The sequence below is a fragment of the Peromyscus maniculatus genome, chromosome 10 (genome assembly GCF_049852395.1).
Source record: "Peromyscus maniculatus bairdii isolate BWxNUB_F1_BW_parent chromosome 10, HU_Pman_BW_mat_3.1, whole genome shotgun sequence".
In the NCBI taxonomy this organism is placed as follows: domain Eukaryota; kingdom Metazoa; phylum Chordata; class Mammalia; order Rodentia; family Cricetidae; genus Peromyscus; species Peromyscus maniculatus.
This window is the reverse complement of record NC_134861.1, coordinates 21,189,376-21,211,373: the sequence shown is the minus strand read 5'-3', so window position 1 is coordinate 21,211,373 and position 21,998 is coordinate 21,189,376. Positions and strand designations below refer to the sequence as shown.

Here is a 21,998-nt window from a genome sequence, read left to right as displayed (position 1 = left end):
GTATATATAGCATGCTGTAAAGGAGAGAAATTCTCCTGAAGTTTTGTATGCAGCCTTGGGGAGGTGAGGCTTTGAAGGCTAAGCCCATTAGAAATAATAGTTAAGACCTCTTCTCTAGTGCAATGTATAGCTTTGGCTAATATTTATATTTTAAAAGACCTCTATTTCTTTCCATTCTGCAGAGCCTGTTGAAGTTTGGGGGAAGGCAAAGTGTAGGCTAATAACTCATTTCCCAGTTAATTTTATTAAGAATTTATAGCACTGTTTAGAAAGTTTTAAGACAACCATAAATTTTATTAGGAATATTTTATTAAGCCCTCTATTTAATTAATAAAAGACCTCTATAAGTTCTGAAAATGTCAGAGCTGGTAATTATGTTAACCAGTGTAGTTTTCCCCTCTCTAGAGACCAAAGCATTTTAATGATTTGAAATAGAGAACTAGGCAAGCAGCCGACTCCCAACATTTCTTTTCCCTGGACTTTTGTTAGGCAGTCAGAAGATAGTGAGTCAGGCATTTTCCCTGTGATGGTCAGAGGGCCCAAGCTGACCTCTCATTGACTTCTGAACTGGACCCAGACAGTCTTTGTTTTCTGAAGCAAAATGTAGTAAACAATTCTTCCAGCCCTTGTGGCCTGGATTGCTTTGGGACACTTGATTAACGTCCCTTCCTGATCCCCCCCCCTTATCCCCCTTTCCTATCACCTAACCTGGTTTCTCCCTTTAATAGCCGTCTAAATAGTTTATTTCAGTTTTCTCACAGTCATCCATTAGCTTTAAACTCTTGGTACTGTTCTCATATCGCATCCAGGCTCTTATCTCCAGCATTCCTCTATTATCTCCACTAGATTTCAAATCCATTTTCTTTAAACTACCCCCATTTCTGTTTTTTTTTTTTTTTAATGCAAATGCTAATGTAGGGTGCTGTTTGGAGGGCAGAGGACTGATAGTGTTTTTCTTGAAGTACAAATCCCAAGCTCACACACTCCAGGAGAACCTCAAGAGAACCACAACATTTTAACAGGCATCTTACCGTGAGGTGCCAGATGATAAAGCCTTATCATTTTGTGAACACAGCCGCCAAACTCCATTGATTACCAGGGCTTTATTTGTGTTGGGCTGGCAAATACACACACATTTTACCTTCCGAGGTGCCTCTTTAATTTTGAAGAGTTTGGGATCTGACTCATCGGTGTGAACTTTTGAAACAAAAGCCCAGTTCAGGATATGAACTTAGCAGAGCTCCTCACAGAACAGAAAGTTGGAGGAAATTCTCTGAGACTACCCGCAGCCCAGAGGAACACTGCCTGCTGTAGAGGCCTCCCCGTGGGGTAGATGATAAACAAGGGGGCCAGGGGCTCAGCACGCCCCTTTCTTAGTCCCTGAACTCTAACTTTGGGAAGACCCTGGGAGCCAGGAAGGGAAAATAGAAAATAAAAGTTCTGCATCTTCAAAAGTAGGGCCAGCAGGGAGAGCTGAACAGGAGGGTTTTTGCCAAAATCAAAATGCTATTTATTGTCTTTAAAAAGGAAACATTGTAAATAAGCTTAGGGTAGGTACATCCCAGAACAGCACACACGTCACAGTAATTTATGTAACTTGCCGAGATATCTCGAATTGCCTCCTCACCTCTCCTTTTAATAGATGATTAATTGCTGCCTTGCTAGATTTTTTTTTATGGCTACTATATTGCAATTCTATACGTATGCAATTTCTCCCAGCAAGCCCAACTGTAATAACTGTTTGCTAATTGTAAAATCCTTATCCAGAATGAGGTTTGGGCAAACAATTCATACTACTGTAATTACACTGTAAAAGTGTTTCAGTCGCTCAACTGTTCAGAAGTCGTCTACGGAGGCCTGGGAGTAGCTCTAGGTCAGCTGCACATTCATAAATGGAAAGTTTTCAAAACTAACAGGGCTTTATTTTAAGCTCACAAGTTCAAACTATCCTAGTCTTTAAAGGAAAACCTGTGGGTAGGTAATTAAAGTATATTTTAAGGTAACCTGACACATCCCTGGTAAAACCCCACAGCCTTGCCCTTACTTTGAAGATTGTGCCTCGATGAAAAGTTTCTTACCTGGACGTTCCTTTGCCACTTGGACTGCTAAGCAAAAGAACTGACTGAAAAGCAAGAACCCCAAATAAATCCTATTCTCAAAAAATCTGTAGTTTATTAAAACTGACCTTGTCCAAACTTGAAAACCTTCACGCAGAGTTAGGGAAACTCTAAGCCCATTACTTAAGTTGGCCTGAGACTCCCTTGGGCTCTTACAGACCAAGTCATCTACGTGTATTTTACAGTAAATTTCTCCTAGCTAAATTATATTTAGACGATTGCCCTGGCGATTCGTTTAAGAATTATAACTCAGACGTGCTCAAGGTGGAGTCTGGTTTAAAGGTCCATCCCAATTCCCTCTTGACCCCCCTGGGAGTTGTGCTGGTGCCCCGCAGGCCTCCTGGGCTGATGACACTCTCACCCGGCGGGACCCAGCAGTGGTGGACCGCCACTCAGGTGCCAGCGGCATTGGTCTGGAGTTGGGGAAGAGCTCTCAGGGTGTCTGCCCAGCTCAGTCGGTTCTATACTTCTTTCAGGAAAGTGTGCTGCGTGGCCCAGCCAGCTCAGATTCCCAAAACTTCGGAAAAGTCTGTTTCCCGAGACCGGGAGGCAATTCACCTGGCTTTTCCATGCCTGGTTTGGACGCACAAGCCTGCATTAACCTTCCAAATGATACATCGGGGCATTTGTGCAAGAAAACAGTGCACAAGAATATAATGAGAAAAAGGAAAAGATCTTCAAACTTGAGTGTCGAAACAAAAAAAATAAGAGAGACAGAAAGAAGACACAGAGGCACACGATAAGGGATCGTGGGGGCCTTTTATTGTTTTAAGCAGTCAGATCTCTTTCAAGGCAAAGCCCATTGAAGGTTTGGGGTGAACATATGTCAGCCCTTCAGGTGTTCGTTGTTGGGGGCGGGGTGCTGTGCTGGAGGCCCGCAAGCCTGGTCTGCCAGGCTTAACCGACACGCACGGCTGCTGGAGTGAACCAGCCCGGCGTTGACTTGTGCAGAGTGCTGAAAGAACCGTGGCTGTTGCCTAGGAGGCTCCAGCGCTCGATGGAACCTGATTCCAGCTCGAGGTTCTAGTGACCACCCTGTGTCTCCCGTTCCATAGAAGGCCACTCAATAGAAACTTGAGTCCTGCCTGGAGACTGGTAACAAGTCTTTGACTTGGAGCCTAGGAGTTGGCTCCAGTACGTTTCAGAGATGCTAACCTTTTCCAAACAATCTCCGCGTGAAGGGAGCCCCCTAATCTTTCTCAGAACTCTCCGCATAACCGCCCCCCGCCCCTGGAGTGAGGGTTCGGTCCGCAGCTGGCGATGGGATGGGGGTGGGGGCGGTGGGAGCGCGGGCCGGCTGCTTTGAGGGAGTGAGCCTTTTGGCCACCTTCAGGGCGGGAATCCGGAATGGCAGTTTGCATTCCCAGCAGATCGAAGCTCCCTGCTGATCGATTATTTGATAATTGATTTTCCCCGCAGCCAATGCGCGGCCGCTTGGGCGGGGACGCCTTCCGATTGGCGGAGCCCTCTCCACGGCTGCCTACCGAGATTTGGGTGAGCTCATTTTCCAGTCGACCGCAGGGGGAGTTTTCTGCGAGGTTTCAGCTTGTGGGGGGGGGGGGGGAATCCTCTCCGAGCCCAGCGAGCTGAGAGCCCTGCCTGGGATGTGAGGTTTCCAGCTGCTATCTAAGCCGATGAGAGCCGGGCACAGAACCACAAAGAGTAAAATAACCCCACTAAATAGAATAACTGAGGTCAAGCGCAGAGTGAGAATAAAAAGACTTAAAAAAAAAAAAAAATTTAAGTCCGGGGTGTGGTATTTCAAGGGAGAAAGTTAAAAACCAGCGGCTGGTTGGAGACTTCAAGTTGTGGGCAGGGTCAGCTTTTGTCTGAAATCTTAGCTTCCGAAGTGGATTTCTTTTTCTCTGGAACTGGGAGTTTTCGCGGGGCTGGGTCGGAGATAGAAAAGCAGAGGGATGGAGGTCTGGGAGGCCGGCGCCGTGCGTCGCCTCTGAAGGAGCTGGGGTGCGCAACCCTTCCAGGCCAAGGCAAGGCCGAGGCTGGAACCCCGGTGGCGTCGCCCAGACAAAGGCATCCCCGGCCGCAGCTCAGCCGAGCTCTGCAGCCGCGCCGCGCCCCGAGCACGCAGCTGCCTCGGCGACAGCGCGACCGAGAAAGAGCCCCCCGGTCCCGCGGCTCCCAGGCCCCGGCGGTCCGCGGGGTCTGGCTGCTCTTGCCTGGGTTGAGTTTCGCTCTCCGGCGGTCATAAATAGCTCGGTGTTTGTAAACAAGCGCCGGGGGCACAGTCCCCGCGCTCGGCTCATTGTTCCCTCCCTTCCTCCCTCACTTCGCGCTGGGGCTGAGGGCTGCCAGGCAGAGGAGGTGGGGGCGTCCGGACTCAGAGTGACAAAATGCAAGCATTTCCTTTCCTCCGGCCGCGCGTCCACTTCTGACAGCGGGGGGAAAAAAAAATCTCAAAACAAAAAACTCTAAGCTGGGTCTGCAGAACGCCCAGGCGACCGCCACCCCACGTTCTCGGGACTCCTAAGCTGAACCTTTCCCAAGCCAGCTCCAGCGCCTCTTCTTGCTCTGGCTTTGACTTTTCTCCTTGGGGAGTCTAGCAGAGAATCCAGTACGTTTGGCATCACCCCCCCGACCCCGGAAAATACTGGCAGACCCCAATAATTTCGAGGAAAGTCTTGAAGTCTTTCATGAGCGGAGCTCTGAGAGAAATAACTCCGGCATTTGCCTGCCCTGCGTTTATTCCCAATTTATTTCAAGAGTCCAGTTTGGGAAGAGAGGCTGGAAGGCGAAGGAGTGAAAAGAACACGGGACGTAAAGCCGGCGGTCCGGAGCTGCAGCCTGCATCCGTGTGCATGTGCCCTGGGTGTGTGGTGTTAGTGCCTGGGCGTGCGAATTCATGGAGCGCCTTTCTGCCTCTCCAGTGCGGCCAGAGCTCGCTTCGCGCACCCACCCCTGCCGAGGAGCCTACTTGCTGCAGCCCAATGCATTGTGTAAGACGCGACCTGTTATGGCCACCACTACTTCCGGGTTCTAGCATTCTGGTCGGAATCCACCTCTCCGCCTGTGCAACACACACTTTACACACGCACGGCGACTGCAAGCGGGCAGCATCGATCGTGGCTCCTTTAAGACAAACTCAGACAGACATTTTTTTAACCCTCCTCTCTAATCTCCCTCCAGTGCTGCAGTTGCAAAGAGGGAGAGAGAAAGAGAAAGAGAGCGAGAGAAGAGAGAAACTGATTAGGAATTAGGACTGATTCAAGGGAAGCGGGCGCTAGGGCTTTGTGCATTTGAATATTAACATTTGAGGTGTTCTGACCAGAAGAAGACAGAGCGGATGATCATTCATTCACCACGTTGACAACCTCGCCTGTGATTGACAGCTGGAGTGGCAGAAAGCCATGAGATTTGGTAGTTGGGTCTGAGGGGCGCTCTTTTTTTTTTTTTTAACTGATTTTTTTTTGGGGGGGGGAGAAGATCTGCTTTTTGGTTTTTTTTTCCTCCCGCTGCTGTCTTGGAACCGGAGCGCTTTTATGCTCAGCGACGCGGGCGCCTTGCTTCAGGTCCGGTAGACCGAAGATCTGGGACCAGTAACTCACATTGCTGGAGACGCAAAGGGATTTTATTTCTTTCTTTTCTTTTTTTCCGTGCTTCATTTTTTTTTCCGAGGGAGTCTGCATATTTGTTTCTTTTCACACTGGCCTTAAAGAGGATATATTAGAAGTTGAGTAGGAAGGGAAGCCAGAGAGGCCGATGGCGCAAAGGGTACGTATTAAAAACAATTGTGGAACTCAAATGTGAGATTAAATTGAAACGTGGCTGAAAGACACTGCTGCTAAGTTTCCTCTTTTCTTTCTCTCTTTTTGAATGAGGCTCCTAAAGCCGCGGCCTAAATCGACAGGTTTACTTAATGCATTTGTAGCTTTATGCATGTTAATTCTATGATTGCTAATTCAAGTGATCAAGTTGTATAGATTCCTAACCAACAGCTATATAAATAAAAATACAAGCTCAAGGAGTCACCTGTTTTAAAAGAAAAGAAGAAAGAGAAGGGGGAAAAGGCTACATACCCAATGCTATAATTTGAGCATTTAGAGACCAAAAGTTTAAAGCTATGTTTAATTAAAATAAACAGCTGGGAACTTCTGCTATATTATCGATTATGCCCATCTTTAATATCAGTAGAAGTAAGTAGTATTTTTAGATAGGTAACTGTTGTAGTACAGAGAATTTTTTGTTGGAAAATCATTCATGTTTTAAAAGTAATTTTAATTTGCATGGATTTTTATGCAAGATAATAAATTTGCAGATTTTTTCTTAGATAAACCCTGTACTAATTGGATATTAAACACACAGCTACTCACTTTTAAAATGCAATACTAATTTGCCCAATATTCCTATTTGAATGGAAATGCCTTGAAAGTAAACTGAGACAATGACGACCCAGCTGAGGTGGCTTCCTAAAAGAAAGGGGTCTACAGAAAGGCTTCCTTGCATAATTTGTGTCCTGGCCCTCAAAGCCCTTTTTGGAAAAGAAAGTTACTAGCTGACACATTTTTCTTTATTCTCTTGGTTCAGGCAAATGTCAGCATTCTTCAAACTCTCTTCACACCTCTGGCTTTAAGAGGATGAAAGTGGCAATTCCCCTGTCTTTGAAAGTCGTTTCACTCTCTCTCACCCTTTCCAAATCTTAGAAGAAGAACTTGCCTAGAGTAAAACAATTAGAAAAATTCAAATAGCTGAATTTATCACAGACAGTAATGACAATCAATTTGAAAGCAGCCCCCCTGCCCCCCCCAGGTGGGTTTGGATGTGTATTTGCTTTTGAATTTGCTTAAAAGCTAATGAGTAACAATTGCTTCCCTTGACTTCTACTCTAGGGAGAAAGTTTGTGAAGGTAAAAAAAATAAAATAGAGCTCAGTTGCCTCCTGTATAGCTTTTCTTTAAACTCGGAGGGAACCTTGCCCAGCTCCATGCTCAGCTGCACAGTGCAGCACAGGCTGCCTTATGTACACTTCAGTGTACATATATAAGGGGCCAGTTCGTTTTGTATAATTTAGCAGAGTTTGTTTTGGAAAGCAAAGCATACGTTGTGTCTTGCAGGACTGCCCAATCCCATGCTGGCAGGGAAATAAAATGAGAAGCCTTTCTGAATTCACGTGCTTGGCACAACTATTCCCATCATAACTTTAACAAAAAAAATCCCCCTGAAGTGTAGGGGCTGTGAAGCTAGGCGGGTCTGCTACACTGTCCCGGCACGTTTTATTGTTGTGATTTTCGGTTTCCTCCTCCAGAAACATGCGTGTTTTACCTTCCGCCTCCGGGAGAATGCCTCTCTGCCGTTCCTTCTTCCTTCCTCCCTTCCTTGCCAAAAGATTTTGGATTTCTGAATTAGTCTATATGGACACAAGTTAGGACAGGAACCTTCATCTCAGATGACTCTCGCTGAGAATTCTAGAATTTTTACTGTTAAAATAAATTTTTACAATAGGGAGCTAAACTTTAGAGATGTAAGGCCATGGAATTCGGTTGAAGGATCCAGCTGGACTGACCTTTTATAAGCTCGGTGCCCTACAGTTCCCGTTTACCCGCACGGCCTCTGACCCTTTTTTTCTCTTCTGTTTGTCATGCAGTACGACGACCTACCCCATTATGGGGGCATGGATGGAGTAGGCATCCCTTCCACGATGTATGGGGACCCGCATGCGGCCAGGTCCATGCAGCCGGTCCACCACCTGAACCACGGGCCTCCTCTGCACTCGCATCAGTACCCGCACACAGCTCATACCAACGCCATGGCCCCCAGCATGGGCTCCTCAGTCAATGACGCTTTAAAGAGAGATAAAGATGCCATTTATGGGTAGGTATCATGGGCAGGAGTTAAGTAGCTGAGACGCGATGCTGCCTCCATTTCCTCGAGCCCTTGCAACCGGAAAGTCAGAGCTCTCGATTAACTGTACAAAAACTGGCGACTTTTCATTCACATTGCATGGAAACTGGGGGAGAAGCCTCCTCCGCAGTTCCATTAGCACTCGGTGCAGGCTCAGCGCCCGGCTTGGCCGCCACGTTGGCCGCCAAGGAGTCCCAGTGCTGGAGTGTGGCTGCCTAAAAGATTCGGCATCCCCTCTCAGACTCCGAGTCAGAAGATCTGAGACCTTGCTCGCTCGAGTTAGCTCGAGAGCGTTGGGGGTTTCAAAGTGTAGGCGCCTTTGTGTTGGAAAGAAACTTTTAGTTTAAGGAAAATCTTTTAAGCCATTGATTGTTCTGACTCGCAGAGTTTACTCAGCCACCGTATGCTGGTTCTTCTGGTGCACAATGAAGTCAGGAGGACTGCTGCAGGTCAGACAAGGGGGGACATGTCTTGCTTTAAGGAGTTTGTTCAACTGAAGTCAAGGACTCTGAATTGACACAGACGTTTAGAAACTTCTAGACGTTTTGGCACTTTGTGTTCAAAGGGGAAACCTTCAGGATTTAGCCAGAAGTGCTTGGGGGATGCTCTTCTTCGGGAGACTTTCTGGCCAGGGTTTGCTGTGTTCCGTCGGCCATTCGATTAGACCCTGCGTTAGAAACCCTTTGGAAAGTTACTTGTACTTTACTGTGTGCTGATGTTTTGGGGACACTCTCCCCACGTTTATTTTTAAACTTTGTAATAACTTTCATTTCACTTTCCTCTTTTAGAAAAATATTTAATATTGACCCTCGGCTAGGGAGGGAATCTTTTTGCCTGGTTTCTGGTCCCTCGTGCGGTGGGCTTGCTTAAATCCCAGCCTCCTCTCTGCAAATGGTTTAGGCTCCAGGACAGAACATTTGAGGAAGCTTTGAAAAAGGACCCCAAACTGTTAAATTCCCAGCTGGGCTGTGAGAGCTAATAAAAGGCTCCTTGAGCATTAAAAGTCTTTTTTTTTTTTTTAAATGGGCTGAGGCGAGTGACATCTAGGCCTTTTAGATGTTAGTCGCTTAACCACTCTCCACTCTGGACGAAATGGAAGGGTTGACTGTAAAAGCATTTGAAGGAACTTTCTTTGTGGGACTGTGGGGAGCGTCTGCGAAGGGAGGGCAGGGTTGGGGAGCCCTGGAGGACCCCTTGCTTCTCGGGGGGCTGTGTGGCAAGGGTCGGTGGGTGCTGTCCTGTGACAGTCGGTCCTGCAGCCACAGAGGCCTCAAGTTTGCTGCGCGCCTGCCACCGAGATCCCCTGAGCTTAGGGATCTGTGCCGTGCCTCGGAGGAAGGCCGAGGCTGGCCCTCTCCCACCCCTCGGCCTGCGCGCCTTGCCTTCCCGGGGCACCAGGTCCTGCTTGTGCGGCGGAGGGACGAGGGTTTGTCGCGGTGCGAAAGTTAATTCAAAATGGCTGCTGGAACCGCTTGGGTTTTATTCGTAGCAAATGTTGCCAATTTCTCCGGCCAGATATGCTGAACTGATCCGCAGACACGGTCCGGGGCTCAGGGCCTCCGACTTCAGAGCCCTAGGAGCAAGGGGGAGGTGAGCCGTCACCTGGGCGGGCGTGAGCAAAAGGGCAAAAGCGGATGATCAGATCACCCAAGGGTCTCTCTGCCTCGAGATACTCGGGTTGTTTCTCTTGGGCGCCTTTTTTTGGTGACTCCGGACTAATCATTGTGTTGTTTGTGACTGTTGTATTTTCTTGCAGACACCCCCTCTTCCCTCTCTTAGCACTGATTTTTGAGAAATGTGAATTAGCTACTTGTACCCCCCGCGAGCCGGGGGTGGCGGGCGGGGACGTCTGCTCGTCAGAGTCATTCAATGAAGATATAGCCGTGTTCGCCAAACAGGTCAGCAAAATAAATGTTAAAAAAAAAAAAAAGTAAAAAGAAACAAAAAAAGAATCCCGCTCCCCACCCCCTTCCCCCGCACTCACACATGCACACACATACAAACACAAAGAGAGACGGAGAGATAGAGATATAATTTCTCAAAAGTAGCCAGAAAATAGTCTCCCTTCAGCCACGCGTGTTACTGCCTCCCAGAGATTTTCGTCCAGTGAGTGCGTTTGCAGATCATCACCCATCTCCACACTCACTCACCGTCCAGAAGCTCACTAGGAAATGAAGTCAGGAACACCACGCTCTGTGGCTGCTTTGGAGTGGCGGGCGAGCAGCGTTCCGCATAAGAAGCGGAGCTCTAGCTGAAGTCAGGGGCGCTCTGGGCTGGTCTCAGGCCTACTGGGTTCACACTGAAGTGTTTTCCGTGAGGGACGAATTTGAGTCACGAGTCCCTCTTGGAGGTTATATCCTACCCCTGACAGTGTAAATGGGGGCAAGAAAGTAGGGAGGCGACCAAATTTCATTTCATTTTTTTTCTTTCCCTTCTTCCCGCTTGTGTTTAGATTCGCGCAGAAAAACCTCTATTCTCTTCTAATCCAGAACTGGATAACTTGGTAAGAGCTGACCCCTCACTCCCCTCCCTTATCTGTGCACACGACCTCCAGCCCCCAGCCCTGAGCTTTCCGGACAAATCTATCCATAGCTGCAAGTCGACTGCAAACGTTTTTTCTGTCCTTGGACAAGTGTTTGGGGCCTGGATCCTGGGGTATAAACTCATCTGAGATGGCCCAGGAGCAGCGGCTAGGGAACGCCGGCCGGCTTTTGTTTTTTATGATGGCCAGGCCGCACAGCTCTAATCAGCCTGGGGATTTATCTCCCCGCCTGGCCGTCAGCGTGTATGCTTAAACCTTGCGGGACTTCCAGCCTTATGAGTCTCCTTCATCAGGGCCACGGTGAGGGCAGAGCCCCCCGCCCCCAGACAGCCAATTGGCATCAAAGGTGCATGGACAGAAGGCAGGAAAAAATTTTTGCAAAGTGCAAAGCCACTGCTTGGGGAAAACTTTCCTGTAACTTCTTCATAGGAAAAGCTTAGACAGTGGTCCTCTGAATTGGGTTGGGGGCAGTAAGATTCGGGAGGGGGGAAGCCATGGAGAAGGAGAGTGTTTATGATCCCCACTTAGATGTTTTGTTGTTGGTTTAGCTATTTTTTCTCCTTAAGAAATATAAACCTCTAGATGGTACCCAGTCGCTGCTATTAAGTTTTAGTGTTATTGCCATAAATCAAAATAACTCTATTTATGGGGGGAAGGGGTGAGCTTGAGATGCTAGAGCTGTGACAGCCAATTTTCTGCAAACCAGGAATGGAGTATTCATTCTTTTTGTATCTTTGCAGATGATTCAAGCCATACAAGTATTAAGGTTTCATCTGTTGGAATTAGAGAAGGTAAATTCTTTATTCTCCCTTCCCTCCACTTCCCTTTCATCCCAACCGCGCTGAAGGGAGGGTTCAGAAGGACTGCAGTTCAGGCTTCCAAGATATTTGCATAAATGTCTTTTTTTTCTGGTAATTAGTGTCAAGGCCAATCTTAGCGTCCATTTCTCTTTGCAGTTTAATTACAATTTCAGCCACTAAAACCGGGATCACAGACACTCTAGCCTCGTGTACCTTGCTGGCTTTGTGTATCCGCTGCACTGCTAGGCACCCCAGTGCATGCTTAGAATGCCGGAGTGAATTTGTTTTACAAGTTAATGCCTGTGTGTGTGTGTGTGTGTGTGTGTGTGTGTGTGGTTTTTTCTCTTACTTCTCTTCTTTGCTGTGTGTGTGTGTGTGTGTGTGTGTGTGTGTGTGTGTGTGTGCTCTGTTTTAGTGAGTTTCTTGAAGACAGTTTGAGATCAGTGGTAGGTCAAACTCAGAAGGGGCTGGGAGAAGGACAAGTGGCCAGAGCCCTGGAGAGGAGGGCATGGCAGAGCTTGCTCAGACACAAAGCAGGTTTGAGAGTTGTGTCAAATCCTTGAATCTGTGATCCAGCACACACCTCACCTTCACACTCAAGAGAGGGTGTGGGGGACCATGATTTTGCTAGCTGTTCTATAAATCTCAGCAATAAAAACTTAATGCATTGTAATTCAAACTAACTTTAAATTGCAAGCACTCCGGGGATTTCTTGTGAGTTCTGCATGTAAGGGATGCCTGGGGCCTGTAAGAGTTGGCTTTATTTAGACCTAAATATTTTGAGTACTACTTTTTTAAAAAAAAATCAATTAGATAAGTTTTTATGGCTGAAATATATATATATATTGGACAAAGGCAACTTGGTTTGGGTTGTCAGGCATGTGTCTTATCTCATCACAATACAGATGTGTGGTGTGTGTGTGTGTGTGTGTGTGTGTGTGTGTGTGTGTGTGGTGTGTATCACACATTTTCCTTAGAAACTTTGGGGAAAGCTTTACGGTAAACTAACTGGATGAAATTAAATAGTTTACCTTAAGTGTCACCCATGCAGGTCACCTCTGTAATGGCCACAGCCCCAGGAGCAGATGAATTTAACATGGGTGTTGAATATGTTGTAGCCTGTGAATCATCTTGTCACTGTCAATTTTCTGGGATATCTCTATTTTGCAAGAAAAGAAAGTTATTCCTAATTCTGAATGCGTCTGGGGGTCTCTAGAGGACAATTGCCCTGTGTTTCCCCCATTTGGAAGTTTGGCTCTCACAAGGGGGCTGGACTGCACTTGTCAATGTCGTTTATGCACTCCTGATTATATTTCCATTTTTTTTATTTCTGTCATAATGTAGGTACACGAATTATGTGACAATTTCTGCCACCGGTATATTAGCTGTTTGAAAGGGAAAATGCCTATCGATTTGGTGATAGATGACAGAGAAGGAGGATCAAAATCAGACAGTGAAGATGTGACAAGATCAGCAAATCTAACTGACCAGGTATGAGACTTTCAATTTCAACATCCCTCAGAAAAAAAATCTGTATGCATATTGCTTGCTGGGTCACTACCACCTCCTTTATTATTTGCATATGATTAAGTCCCTTTTAGATACATTTCCATCAAAATGAAAATTTTTGAATAATGTGGCTATTATTGCTTCATTAAGGCTGGCTCTGGGGTTCGACCTGGAGAGATGAGCTTGTAAAAGCTTCGCCTGCAAACTTGACCTGTTTCTTGTCGCTTTTAATTTTTGTCTTTATTTTATTTACCCTCCATAATAATGGGAGTGTTAACTGCCAGTGGCCACCTCTGATGGTAGGGCTTTGTTCGTGGGCATTTCCCCCCTTCTATCTTGAAGAAAAGAAAAGTGTAGGGGCTGCGTATTTCTTATTTTATTAGGAATAAATCCAAGATAGGTGGTCTAAGAAAGACAGTGAGGGTTTGAAATCTAGCAAACGCTGGCTATTTTCTCCCTGTCTGCACGCTTCATTAGCCTGTCTTGTCAGTTTTCCCCGGCCGAACGCTTCTAGACCTCACTGAACATTGCTTTGTGTGGTATTCCCTGCAAGCTCACCCATTTTATTGTACTTAATAGAAAAAAATAAAAGCAGGCCGAGGTTAGAAAAACAGATAAATATGGACTTTTCTCCTCCTCCTTCCCACTCGTCCTCTAGATGGTGTGTGCTCTGGGCTTTCCGCATTGGCAGCTTTTGGCAGGGTGAGCGTCAAGGACGCCCTGGCGACTCCCTGGGTGTGGAGGGCAGGGGCCCATGCATTTGCTCTCCACTGCGGCTCTTTGCCTTGCCCCCTCCTCTCCAGTCTTTCCTCCAGGCCCCTTTTCCCGCTGCAGTGCTAAGTGGGTATGATTTTTATTTGGAGCTGGGGGTGGTGGTGGATTTCCCTCTTGTCACTGGGGCACCACCATTTGCTCCCAGTTTCTCTTTCCTGTTGCTGTGTCTCTGGATTGGTCTAAATGAGTTGGGGAGAAAAAAAAAAAAAGCAATGAAAGTGAAAACCTGAGGAGCGAATGAGATGAAACAGGGTCCTGGAAAGCTCTGGAGAGCATTGCGGCAGTCTAGAGAGTTAAGCTGTGGCCTCCTCTGCCTCCAGCCCCATCAGCAAAACCCTAGAGTCCTTTCCGACTTGAGCTTGACTTATGTGTGGCTTCTTGGGGGAAACAGCAGCCTGCCTTTGTTAAGTCAAAGGCCAGCTACTCCACGGTTTTTCTCTGGAAGTTTTATCATGGTCACTGCCGGCCAATGCTGTCTTGTCTCAACTTCATTCTTAGTGGCATCCTAAAGTATGCCCCCAATATCTTTGAATAATCCCCGGCAATTCCACAATTTGTGCTGAATTTCTTCTTTGCCCACGAGTGATATGGCAACGTAGAACTCTAAAAGTGCCAGCAGGAGAGGTCCTCACTCCTGTTTGGAGAGTTGGAAACTGGCCGGTGTAGATGGACGCACAGACCCCCCGCAGTGTGTGCAGAGGGAGGTGGGAAAGCTGCAGGCGGCGCCCCCCACCCCCCCGCCCTAGTGCCCCAGGCTTCCCAGCCACTTGAGGGGCTCAGTCGCCAGTCCCGCTAAATGCAGATTCCACTAGTAGCTGCTGTTGAGTAAAAATTGTAATCCAACAAGCCGAACTAGAAAATGGGATTCGAAAAGCTCCGGAGTGCTGGCTACATAAAGCTATTTGAGCAAATTACAAGAACCGCTTAGGGGCATGAATGAAATCAACACTTTAATTGCCTCCAAAATGAAGATTTATACCCCATTTTCTCAACGAATCATTATTTTATTAAAGTCAAAGATAAAGAACCAAAGTTATGGGGTTTGGGGAGCGTAGAGGATATAGAATTAATAAAACGTCATTGAGTTCTCCCTACGCCTTCGCAAACTTCCCTCACCCCGTTTCATTAGTCTAAGATGTGCGTCGGGTAAACACGTGCCCTTTATTCTCCCTTCGTACCTACAAAAGGAGAATTGTGCAGGCAGTCCATGCTGCTATGATGTGGGCTTCGTAGGTTTGTCTGGGTTCGTGACGCTGTGGGGTCGTGGTGAGTGAGCTTGCCCGTGTGACCCCTTGAGCACACCCAGCTCTGTTGGACTGAGAACAGCAATGGATGTATGCTCTTCATGTTATCCAGTTCCAAAAAGCCAGGAGCTAGTGTGCCTGGAAAGGGTCTGGGGAGGTGAGGGCAGCGTGCTCGGTTGGGGAGCCCGGTGGGCAGGGCTTCCCTCCGCTGGCTGATGAGGGGTGAAGGTCAAGGCACCAGAGCCATCCCGTGGTGTCCAAGTGTTTGTTCAGAAGACTTGGGGGGGGGATCCCCAGGGGATGCTGAACCCCGGTTGTGGAGCCTCAGGGGGCCAGGCCTGGAAGAGTGCCCCCCGCCCGGCCCCCAGTCTACGAAGGCGGCCCAGTTTGTTCGGGACCCGACACTGGGTGCCCTAGGGGACTTGACGCTTCAGGAAGGCCTAGTTAGCTCATTAACCGCTCTGCCTCTAGGGTCTGCTGGCACTACGGTTTATTTTATTTTATTTCCCCTACCCCCTCGGAGGGCGCCGGGGTCTAGGATCAACGATTTTGATGCCAGTCTATTTCCTGGAGATCTATTTAAGTCGGTGGAAATGCTCTTGGTCATGTAATGTTGTAGGCCTTACAACAGTGTAGGGTTGTTTGTTTGTTTGTTGTTTGTTTATCAGATTAGAAGCTATAATGCTATTCTCCCCCACTTCCTGGTGGTTCTCGGTCTTCTCCACTCTTGGAGGCCATCTGGAGGTCCCCTGATCATGCCTAGTGGTCGCCAGCCTCCGGGGCGCCCTCTCCCGACCGGCACGCTCTGGCAGGGCGCAGACGCTCGCGACCCCCAGGGGTTGCGGGCAGCAGAATCAGGAGTTGCCCGCCTCGGAGGAGGAGATAAAGGGACGGGCTGAGACCCGGGAGAGGACTGAAAGGGAGGCGTGCGGGCAAGGGTTTGGCTGGGAGGCCACCCGCCAGGAAGGACTCCGGGCCGAGGCTAGGAGGAGCTGGGGACTAGGGGTCGTGGGTAGAACCGGGGGCGCCGGGCGTGGCCACCCAAATGCTGGACTTGAGGCGGTACTCCCGGAAGGAGCCGTCGCCTTCCTTCCCGGGGATATCTGTTCCTCTTTATTCCCGAATCGAAGCAGTTTTGAATCCAAGGACTAAGGCAGAGGAGCGGGGTGGCCACGTCTCGGAAGAAAGCAGAGATTAGCCAGGCCTAGGCTATGCCATCAGCAGCAGCGGCTCAGCTTCTCCCTACCGGGAAAGCTGGACGCTGAGAAATGGTGCCTTCGGATTACAGTATTATTCAACAGCAGCTCTCCGGGGGTCCTCCTCTGAATCTGCATTTAACAGCTCCTGGGCCAGAGCTGGCGGCCAGAGCTGGGCGCCCTGTTGCGTGTTAATCCTGACTGGCCCTAGACGTCCAGGGAGAAGTTCTGTGGCTTCCTGAGAAGAGGCACGAAAGCCTGGCTGGCCCGGCAGGTTAAAAGCCAAGTGCTAGCAGACTCCCTGGAGTGGGGGTAGCCTGGGGGCGAGGGCAATCACAGCAGCCCCGGGCTTGGGCAGCCTGGCGACCAGGCCTAGAGGATCCAGGGCTAATCTGAGCTAGTGGGAATGGTTCCCAAGTGGGCCTGGTAACTTTGGTTGCGATAGTCGCATCTATTTCCGAAGTTCAGAATGCCCTTTTGAAGCGTAGTTTGAGTTAAACGTTTTAAAACTGAAGTCAGACTTGACTGAAAGCTCTTGCTCACTCCAGAGTGGCATAGAGAGTCACCCTCCAGGAGATTTCAGCTTTCTGGTGGTAGAGGTTCCTCTAAGGGAGACAACCTAATGTCCTTCATGGCTTGAATTGGTTGCTTAGAAAAAAAAAAAAAAATAGATGAGGCACAGATGTTTACCAACACTAGGAACGTCTGCAGTGCGTTTTCATTCACTAAAAAACTGGACACAACCAGCAGTAGGTAGGGAAATGGGTCCTTTATCAGGTAGCTTGTTTCTGAATGTTTACATTTAATACGCTTTTCAAGAAACTGTAAATGCTTCATAGGTTCCTGCTTAAGGACTTACTCCTGAACCTCTTGGTGCATAATACTTGTAAGACATAGGGTCTTAGTATTATCTAAACGTCACTGTGCATTGTTGTGGGTCATGTGATCTACCCTTAATTCATTTTTTGAAATATGTCAAAGGGAAATTATGGCAGGATTCTCTTTAATGATTAAGTAATAAGGTGTTGACTGCTTGTCACTACATGGGCTAATTGGCATGCTCATCCTGGAGCCTTTGATGCTTTGAATTAAAAGTTACTTGTTTAGCAGGTATGTTTTTATTGTTATTTTCTGCTTGGCTTTTATATTTATGTGTGGTTTCTGAGTAGAGATAGATTGATTCTTAATAGGGGTGTTTAAAACATTTAAGAAAAACAGTAAGAGAAAAAGTATAGGGTCTAGTCTATGCAAATAGCCGAGATCAATTATATTGTTAAATGTCAGCCAGGTCTAAATGCTAATAGTACATATTACTACATTTTCCTTTTCCTAGCCCCTCTCCAGTCCCTCTCTTCCCGCCTCCTCTCCATCTGCTCCTTACCCCCTCCCTCGTACCCTCCTCCCCTCCTAGTAGAAGTCCCCAGCGCAAGTTCCATGGTTAATAGACAGCAATGATACTCATGCTACTTTGTACAAAGCCAAGTCGGAACTGTAACTACTGCTCCCCGTTTAACTAGCTCGGAGGCAATAGGTCACTCCAACAGCAACTCTTCTCCTACCAGAACGGCTCCATTGCTCACCATTCCGAAGCACACAGAGTCGTTGTGCCTACTGTAACTATTGGGCTAGCTGACTGACTCCTGATAGGAACTGAGAAGATTAGATAGTACAGAGAAAAAGGAGCGAGAAATACAGGATGGAAATGCGGGTTCTCTTTTCCAAAAAGTGGCCGGTAGGCTAAAACTGCCCGACTCTGACAATAAATTTTGAATCACTTTGTTCTCAGACACCCATATATTCATATCTTAAAATGTTTGGCATAGTCCAAAAGATGTAAAACACAGCTGTTGCTGGGCAATGGAAGGAAAAGTACTCATGGAAACTTCAGACTCAAAAAATAGACTGTTTGTGGGTCTGCAGCTGAAAAATGGTTATTAAGGCCAGGCAAACAGGCCGAAGTTAGCAGAGGAACTACTGTTGTTCTATAGGCAGCTTAGCCTCCCTTCAAAGCACATTTGGAGGAACTGCAAAGGATGACAGCAACTTTTCTTAAGATTCTCACCAGAAATGAAAGTATTTTCAACATGGATTCAGATGAAACATTTTCATATTGGCGACTTACGGTTTCCATTGCCAATGCAGTAGTTTCTTATGAAAAGTAAACATGTCAAAAATGTGAAATTGTAAAGCGTAGGTGTGTGCTTGTGTGGTGTGTGTGTGTGTGTGTGTGTGTGTGTGTGTGTGTGTGTGTGTGTGTGTGTGTTTTACTGGGGATTTGAACCCTACCTAGATAAGTACTCTACCACTGAGCTACACCCCAACCCTAAAGGTTTTAATAAATAATCATTTAATCATCAAACACACCCCAAGGATGTACACAGAAACTTCTAAAGGAAAGCGGGCACGCAGCCAAACCTATAGGGCCTACCAGGGAAAATCAAAAAATGAACATGAAATAAGACTTCCTGTAAGGAGGTCTATAATTCAACATTATTTGACTCCACTGTCAAGGAAGTAGTCGAAGGACAGTAAACTGATACGGTTCTCAGTCATTTTTGTTACACAGTCTTAAATGTTTGCAACTGTCACATTTTACATGGCCTTTTTTGGATTATGACATCTGTCATATTTGTATTGAACTAGTACTCAAATTTATGCTATGCTTGAAACAAAATCTTTTGCCGTTTCTCCTAAGGATAAAAAAAAATGGATATTTCAAATTAACCACAATTACAGAAAATATTCCTTTACAAATAAAGAGATGAAGGTAGATGTATAGGACACAGTTTATCTGTCAGTTGTACAGATGTTAAAGGTTTTCAAAAATCCTGATAAAAGAGAACTGTAAATCACGGGAGGCTGCTGTCTTGCTCAGCAGGAAATATCCAGCTGTGGTACTTGTTTAAAGTTAGGATCTACGCACTGGAGAGATGGCTCAATGGTTAAAGCAATTGTTGTTCTTCTAGAGGACTAGGGTTCCATTCACAAAATCCACATGGTGGTTCACAACCATCCATAACTCCAGTTCTAGGGCGTCCAATGCCCTCTTCTGACCTCCACAGGCACCAGACATGCACACAGTGTACAGACATGTATGCAGCCCAAATACTCCTATGTATAAAATTAAATAAATCTTAAAAATAAAAGAAAGTTAGAGTCTGGGAGATGGGACATGGTTCAACAGTACAGTGCTTGTCTAAGCATGTGTGAGGCCTTGGGTTCAATTCCCAGAACTACAAGCAAACTAATTTATGTAAAATAAAAATTAAAAAAACTCAAAACATGCTGGGTGGTGGTGGCTTACACTTTTAATCCCAGCACTATGGAGGCAGAGGCAGGCAGATCTCTGTGAGTTCATGAGTTCGAGACCAGCCTGGTCTACAGAGCAAGTTCTAGGACAACCAGGTCTATACAGAGAAACACTGTCTCAAAAAACAAACAAAAAAGAAATGAATAAATCTGCAGAAATGAAAGAAAATTGAACCTTTTATCAAGGTTTTATACAAGATAAAAGACTGTCTACTCTATATCATCAGCTTAATACGCTGTGATTTCAGGATTATGGAATTGTGGGAAGCTTTGTAATTTCTTAAACAGCCTCTCTAGGAAATACGCCTATATTGATCAATTGTTAGGTTTTCCACACATTACTAATGTGACATTTTAAATAAATGGCATAAAGCACACTTTGTAAAATAACTGAGAATATATTCATTTAAATATTTGTCACTGGAATCCAATTTCAATCAGTTAATACACTCAAGTGCACAGACTTGGAGCAGTTGGTAGTACTTTACTGGCTTGGCTAGTTCACTCTCCCAGACAGCTTCTCTTAATCTAGAAAATATGCTCTCATTAAAGGGAAATATAAATGTACAAATCTTGAGAAATTATATTTTTTCACTTGTTTCAGAATTTCTAAAATCCACTAAAGCGCAATATAAAGTATTTATTCTTTAGTGAAAAAGGCTTAGCTCTAGATTTATTTAGTTATATACCTGTCCTTTAATGTTAGCACAAATAGACACAGTCAAATAAAAATAATGGACAGAATCAAGTCATGAACTTTTTCTGAAGGCACTAAAGGGTGTCATTGTGGCTTTCCCATGACATATGCACTGATGTATATGGATAAACTAATGGAGAATAAATAACTTATAAAAGTGAATTTTCTGTTATTTATAATTCTCAGAAACACATTTCTACAATTGATTCTTTGACACTTCATGACTCACAGTTCAGAGTTAAGTTCACAGGCAAAGGTCTTGCCTGTGTGGTGTGACACCGTCTTGAAAATCTTAAATGAAATATGTTTCTACAGACAGCAAGCACTATTGCAATTGGCACGTGTATGAAGTATGCCTTTAGAAACAACTGCAACCTTTCATTAGTTTAATAAGATTAATCACGTTTTATAATTGTACCATTTTCTTTTTCATTTCACAAAGCATACACTCTCAAACTTTACAGTGGGTCTAAGCAGAGGGCATTTTGAGTCATTTAGAATTTGTGACAGTGAATGACATTTTCAGTGATCCTGGAATTACCCTAAAATCAATATATAGCAACTCTTGCGTCAGAGCTGGACAGCACCAGGTAACCTGGAGGGATTGTGGGGGCTGTCCTGTGGGCTCGCCTGCTGTGGATTGCTGTAGTGACACAGAGCTGTGTTTCTTCCTTGTCTGGATCACTTTGAGTGTTTTTCTTGTTTTGCAACCCTTCTATGCCTGAGATTCGAATCTGAGCTGCCTTGTGGGTGGTTAGGCACATGTGGGATTATTTCCAGGGAAGATGTTCACTGTTCCTTTAGAATAGGAATAAACAGAGACCAAACCCATCAAATATCGCTAACATTTGCTTTATAGTTAGGTGCAAAAGTGAAGCGTGTCAGTCTTGTTTATATTCTGGGGCTGCCAACACTGGTGGGCAGATTGCTGTAGCTCTCTGCTCTTTCTCTTGTGGCTCAAATGGCTGGTTTTGGTGACTGTATTCTTAACTAATGGTCCAGATTTGGTTCCACATCTTCATGATTTACATTTTATTCTGAATTTACATTCCCATCACGTCCCACAGAAACACTTTAAAGGGAAGTGTGTTTTTAGGACTATTATAAAACTCTGGAAAAGGAAATTTATAAAGAAATTGACACAACTGTCAAAGGACAAAGAACAAGCAGTTTGATGTCAAGTCAGAGTTTTCTTATATCGTCTCAATTGAAGAAATGCTTCTCTGCTCTTAAAAAAATTAGAAATGAAAGAATTTTTTTTTTTTTTTTTTTTTTTTGAGACAGGGTTTCTCTGTAGTTTTGGTGCCTGTCCTGGATCTCGATCTGTAGCTCAGGCTGGCCTCGAACTCACAGAGATCCGCCTGGCTCTGCCTCCCGAGTGCTGGGATTAAAGGCGTGCACCAAAGAATTTCTTTAACAATAAAACATCTCTAAAAACTCTGCAGCTGTTTGGATGTGTTCTCCAACACTAACTTAATTTGATAGGTGAGTTATAATTAGCTGTGACCTCTGGTGTTTTCTGTTATTCAAAAGTTATTCCTGAGTGGCTTGAAAAGTTAATTTCAAACTGAATGGTGTACAGTGTCTGATATTCCAAGGCATACTCGCACTGTTTACATGAAATGGCGTGTTTGTCTGCGGGGCCTCAAAGGATAGATCCATCTGGGAGGTGGGCTAATGATTTCTACAATGTAAAGTCAAGGCAAACCAATGGGAGCCCATGCGTTCCCTTGGATTGGTTTGAAATGTAGCCTTCCTTTCTATTTATTGGAGTGTTGAAGCTACTCTCCCTGAAGTTAAGACAAAAACTGTGTCCTCCATGGGATACAGCTCATAATGGTATCTTAAGTCTTTATTAATCATAATATATGTATTTCATATATATGAAACTAGAAATAGCACCAAGTAGGGGAGAAGTGATCAGCCACGTCACTATAGTCAGAACAGAGGGTTCA

At 45.9% G+C, this 21,998-nt stretch overlaps 1 protein-coding gene across 4 annotated transcripts in view; it reads left to right on the top strand.

Moving 5' to 3' along the window:
• The first annotated feature begins 3,696 nt into the window (after positions 1-3,696).
• Meis1 (Meis homeobox 1) overlaps positions 3,697-21,998 on the top strand; it is a 142,498-nt gene continuing 124,196 nt past the window's right edge. For all 4 annotated transcript variants that reach the window (XM_006974826.4, XM_006974829.4, XM_042285585.2 and 1 more), the window contains exons 1-6: positions 3,697-5,846; positions 7,716-7,942; positions 9,729-9,870; positions 10,425-10,475; positions 11,255-11,305; positions 12,659-12,805. In XM_006974826.4, coding sequence (XP_006974888.1) covers positions 5,835-5,846; positions 7,716-7,942; positions 9,729-9,870; positions 10,425-10,475; positions 11,255-11,305; positions 12,659-12,805 — 630 coding nt within the window. In that variant the 5' untranslated portion in view covers positions 3,697-5,834. The remainder of the gene's footprint in view (positions 5,847-7,715; positions 7,943-9,728; positions 9,871-10,424; positions 10,476-11,254; positions 11,306-12,658; positions 12,806-21,998) is intronic.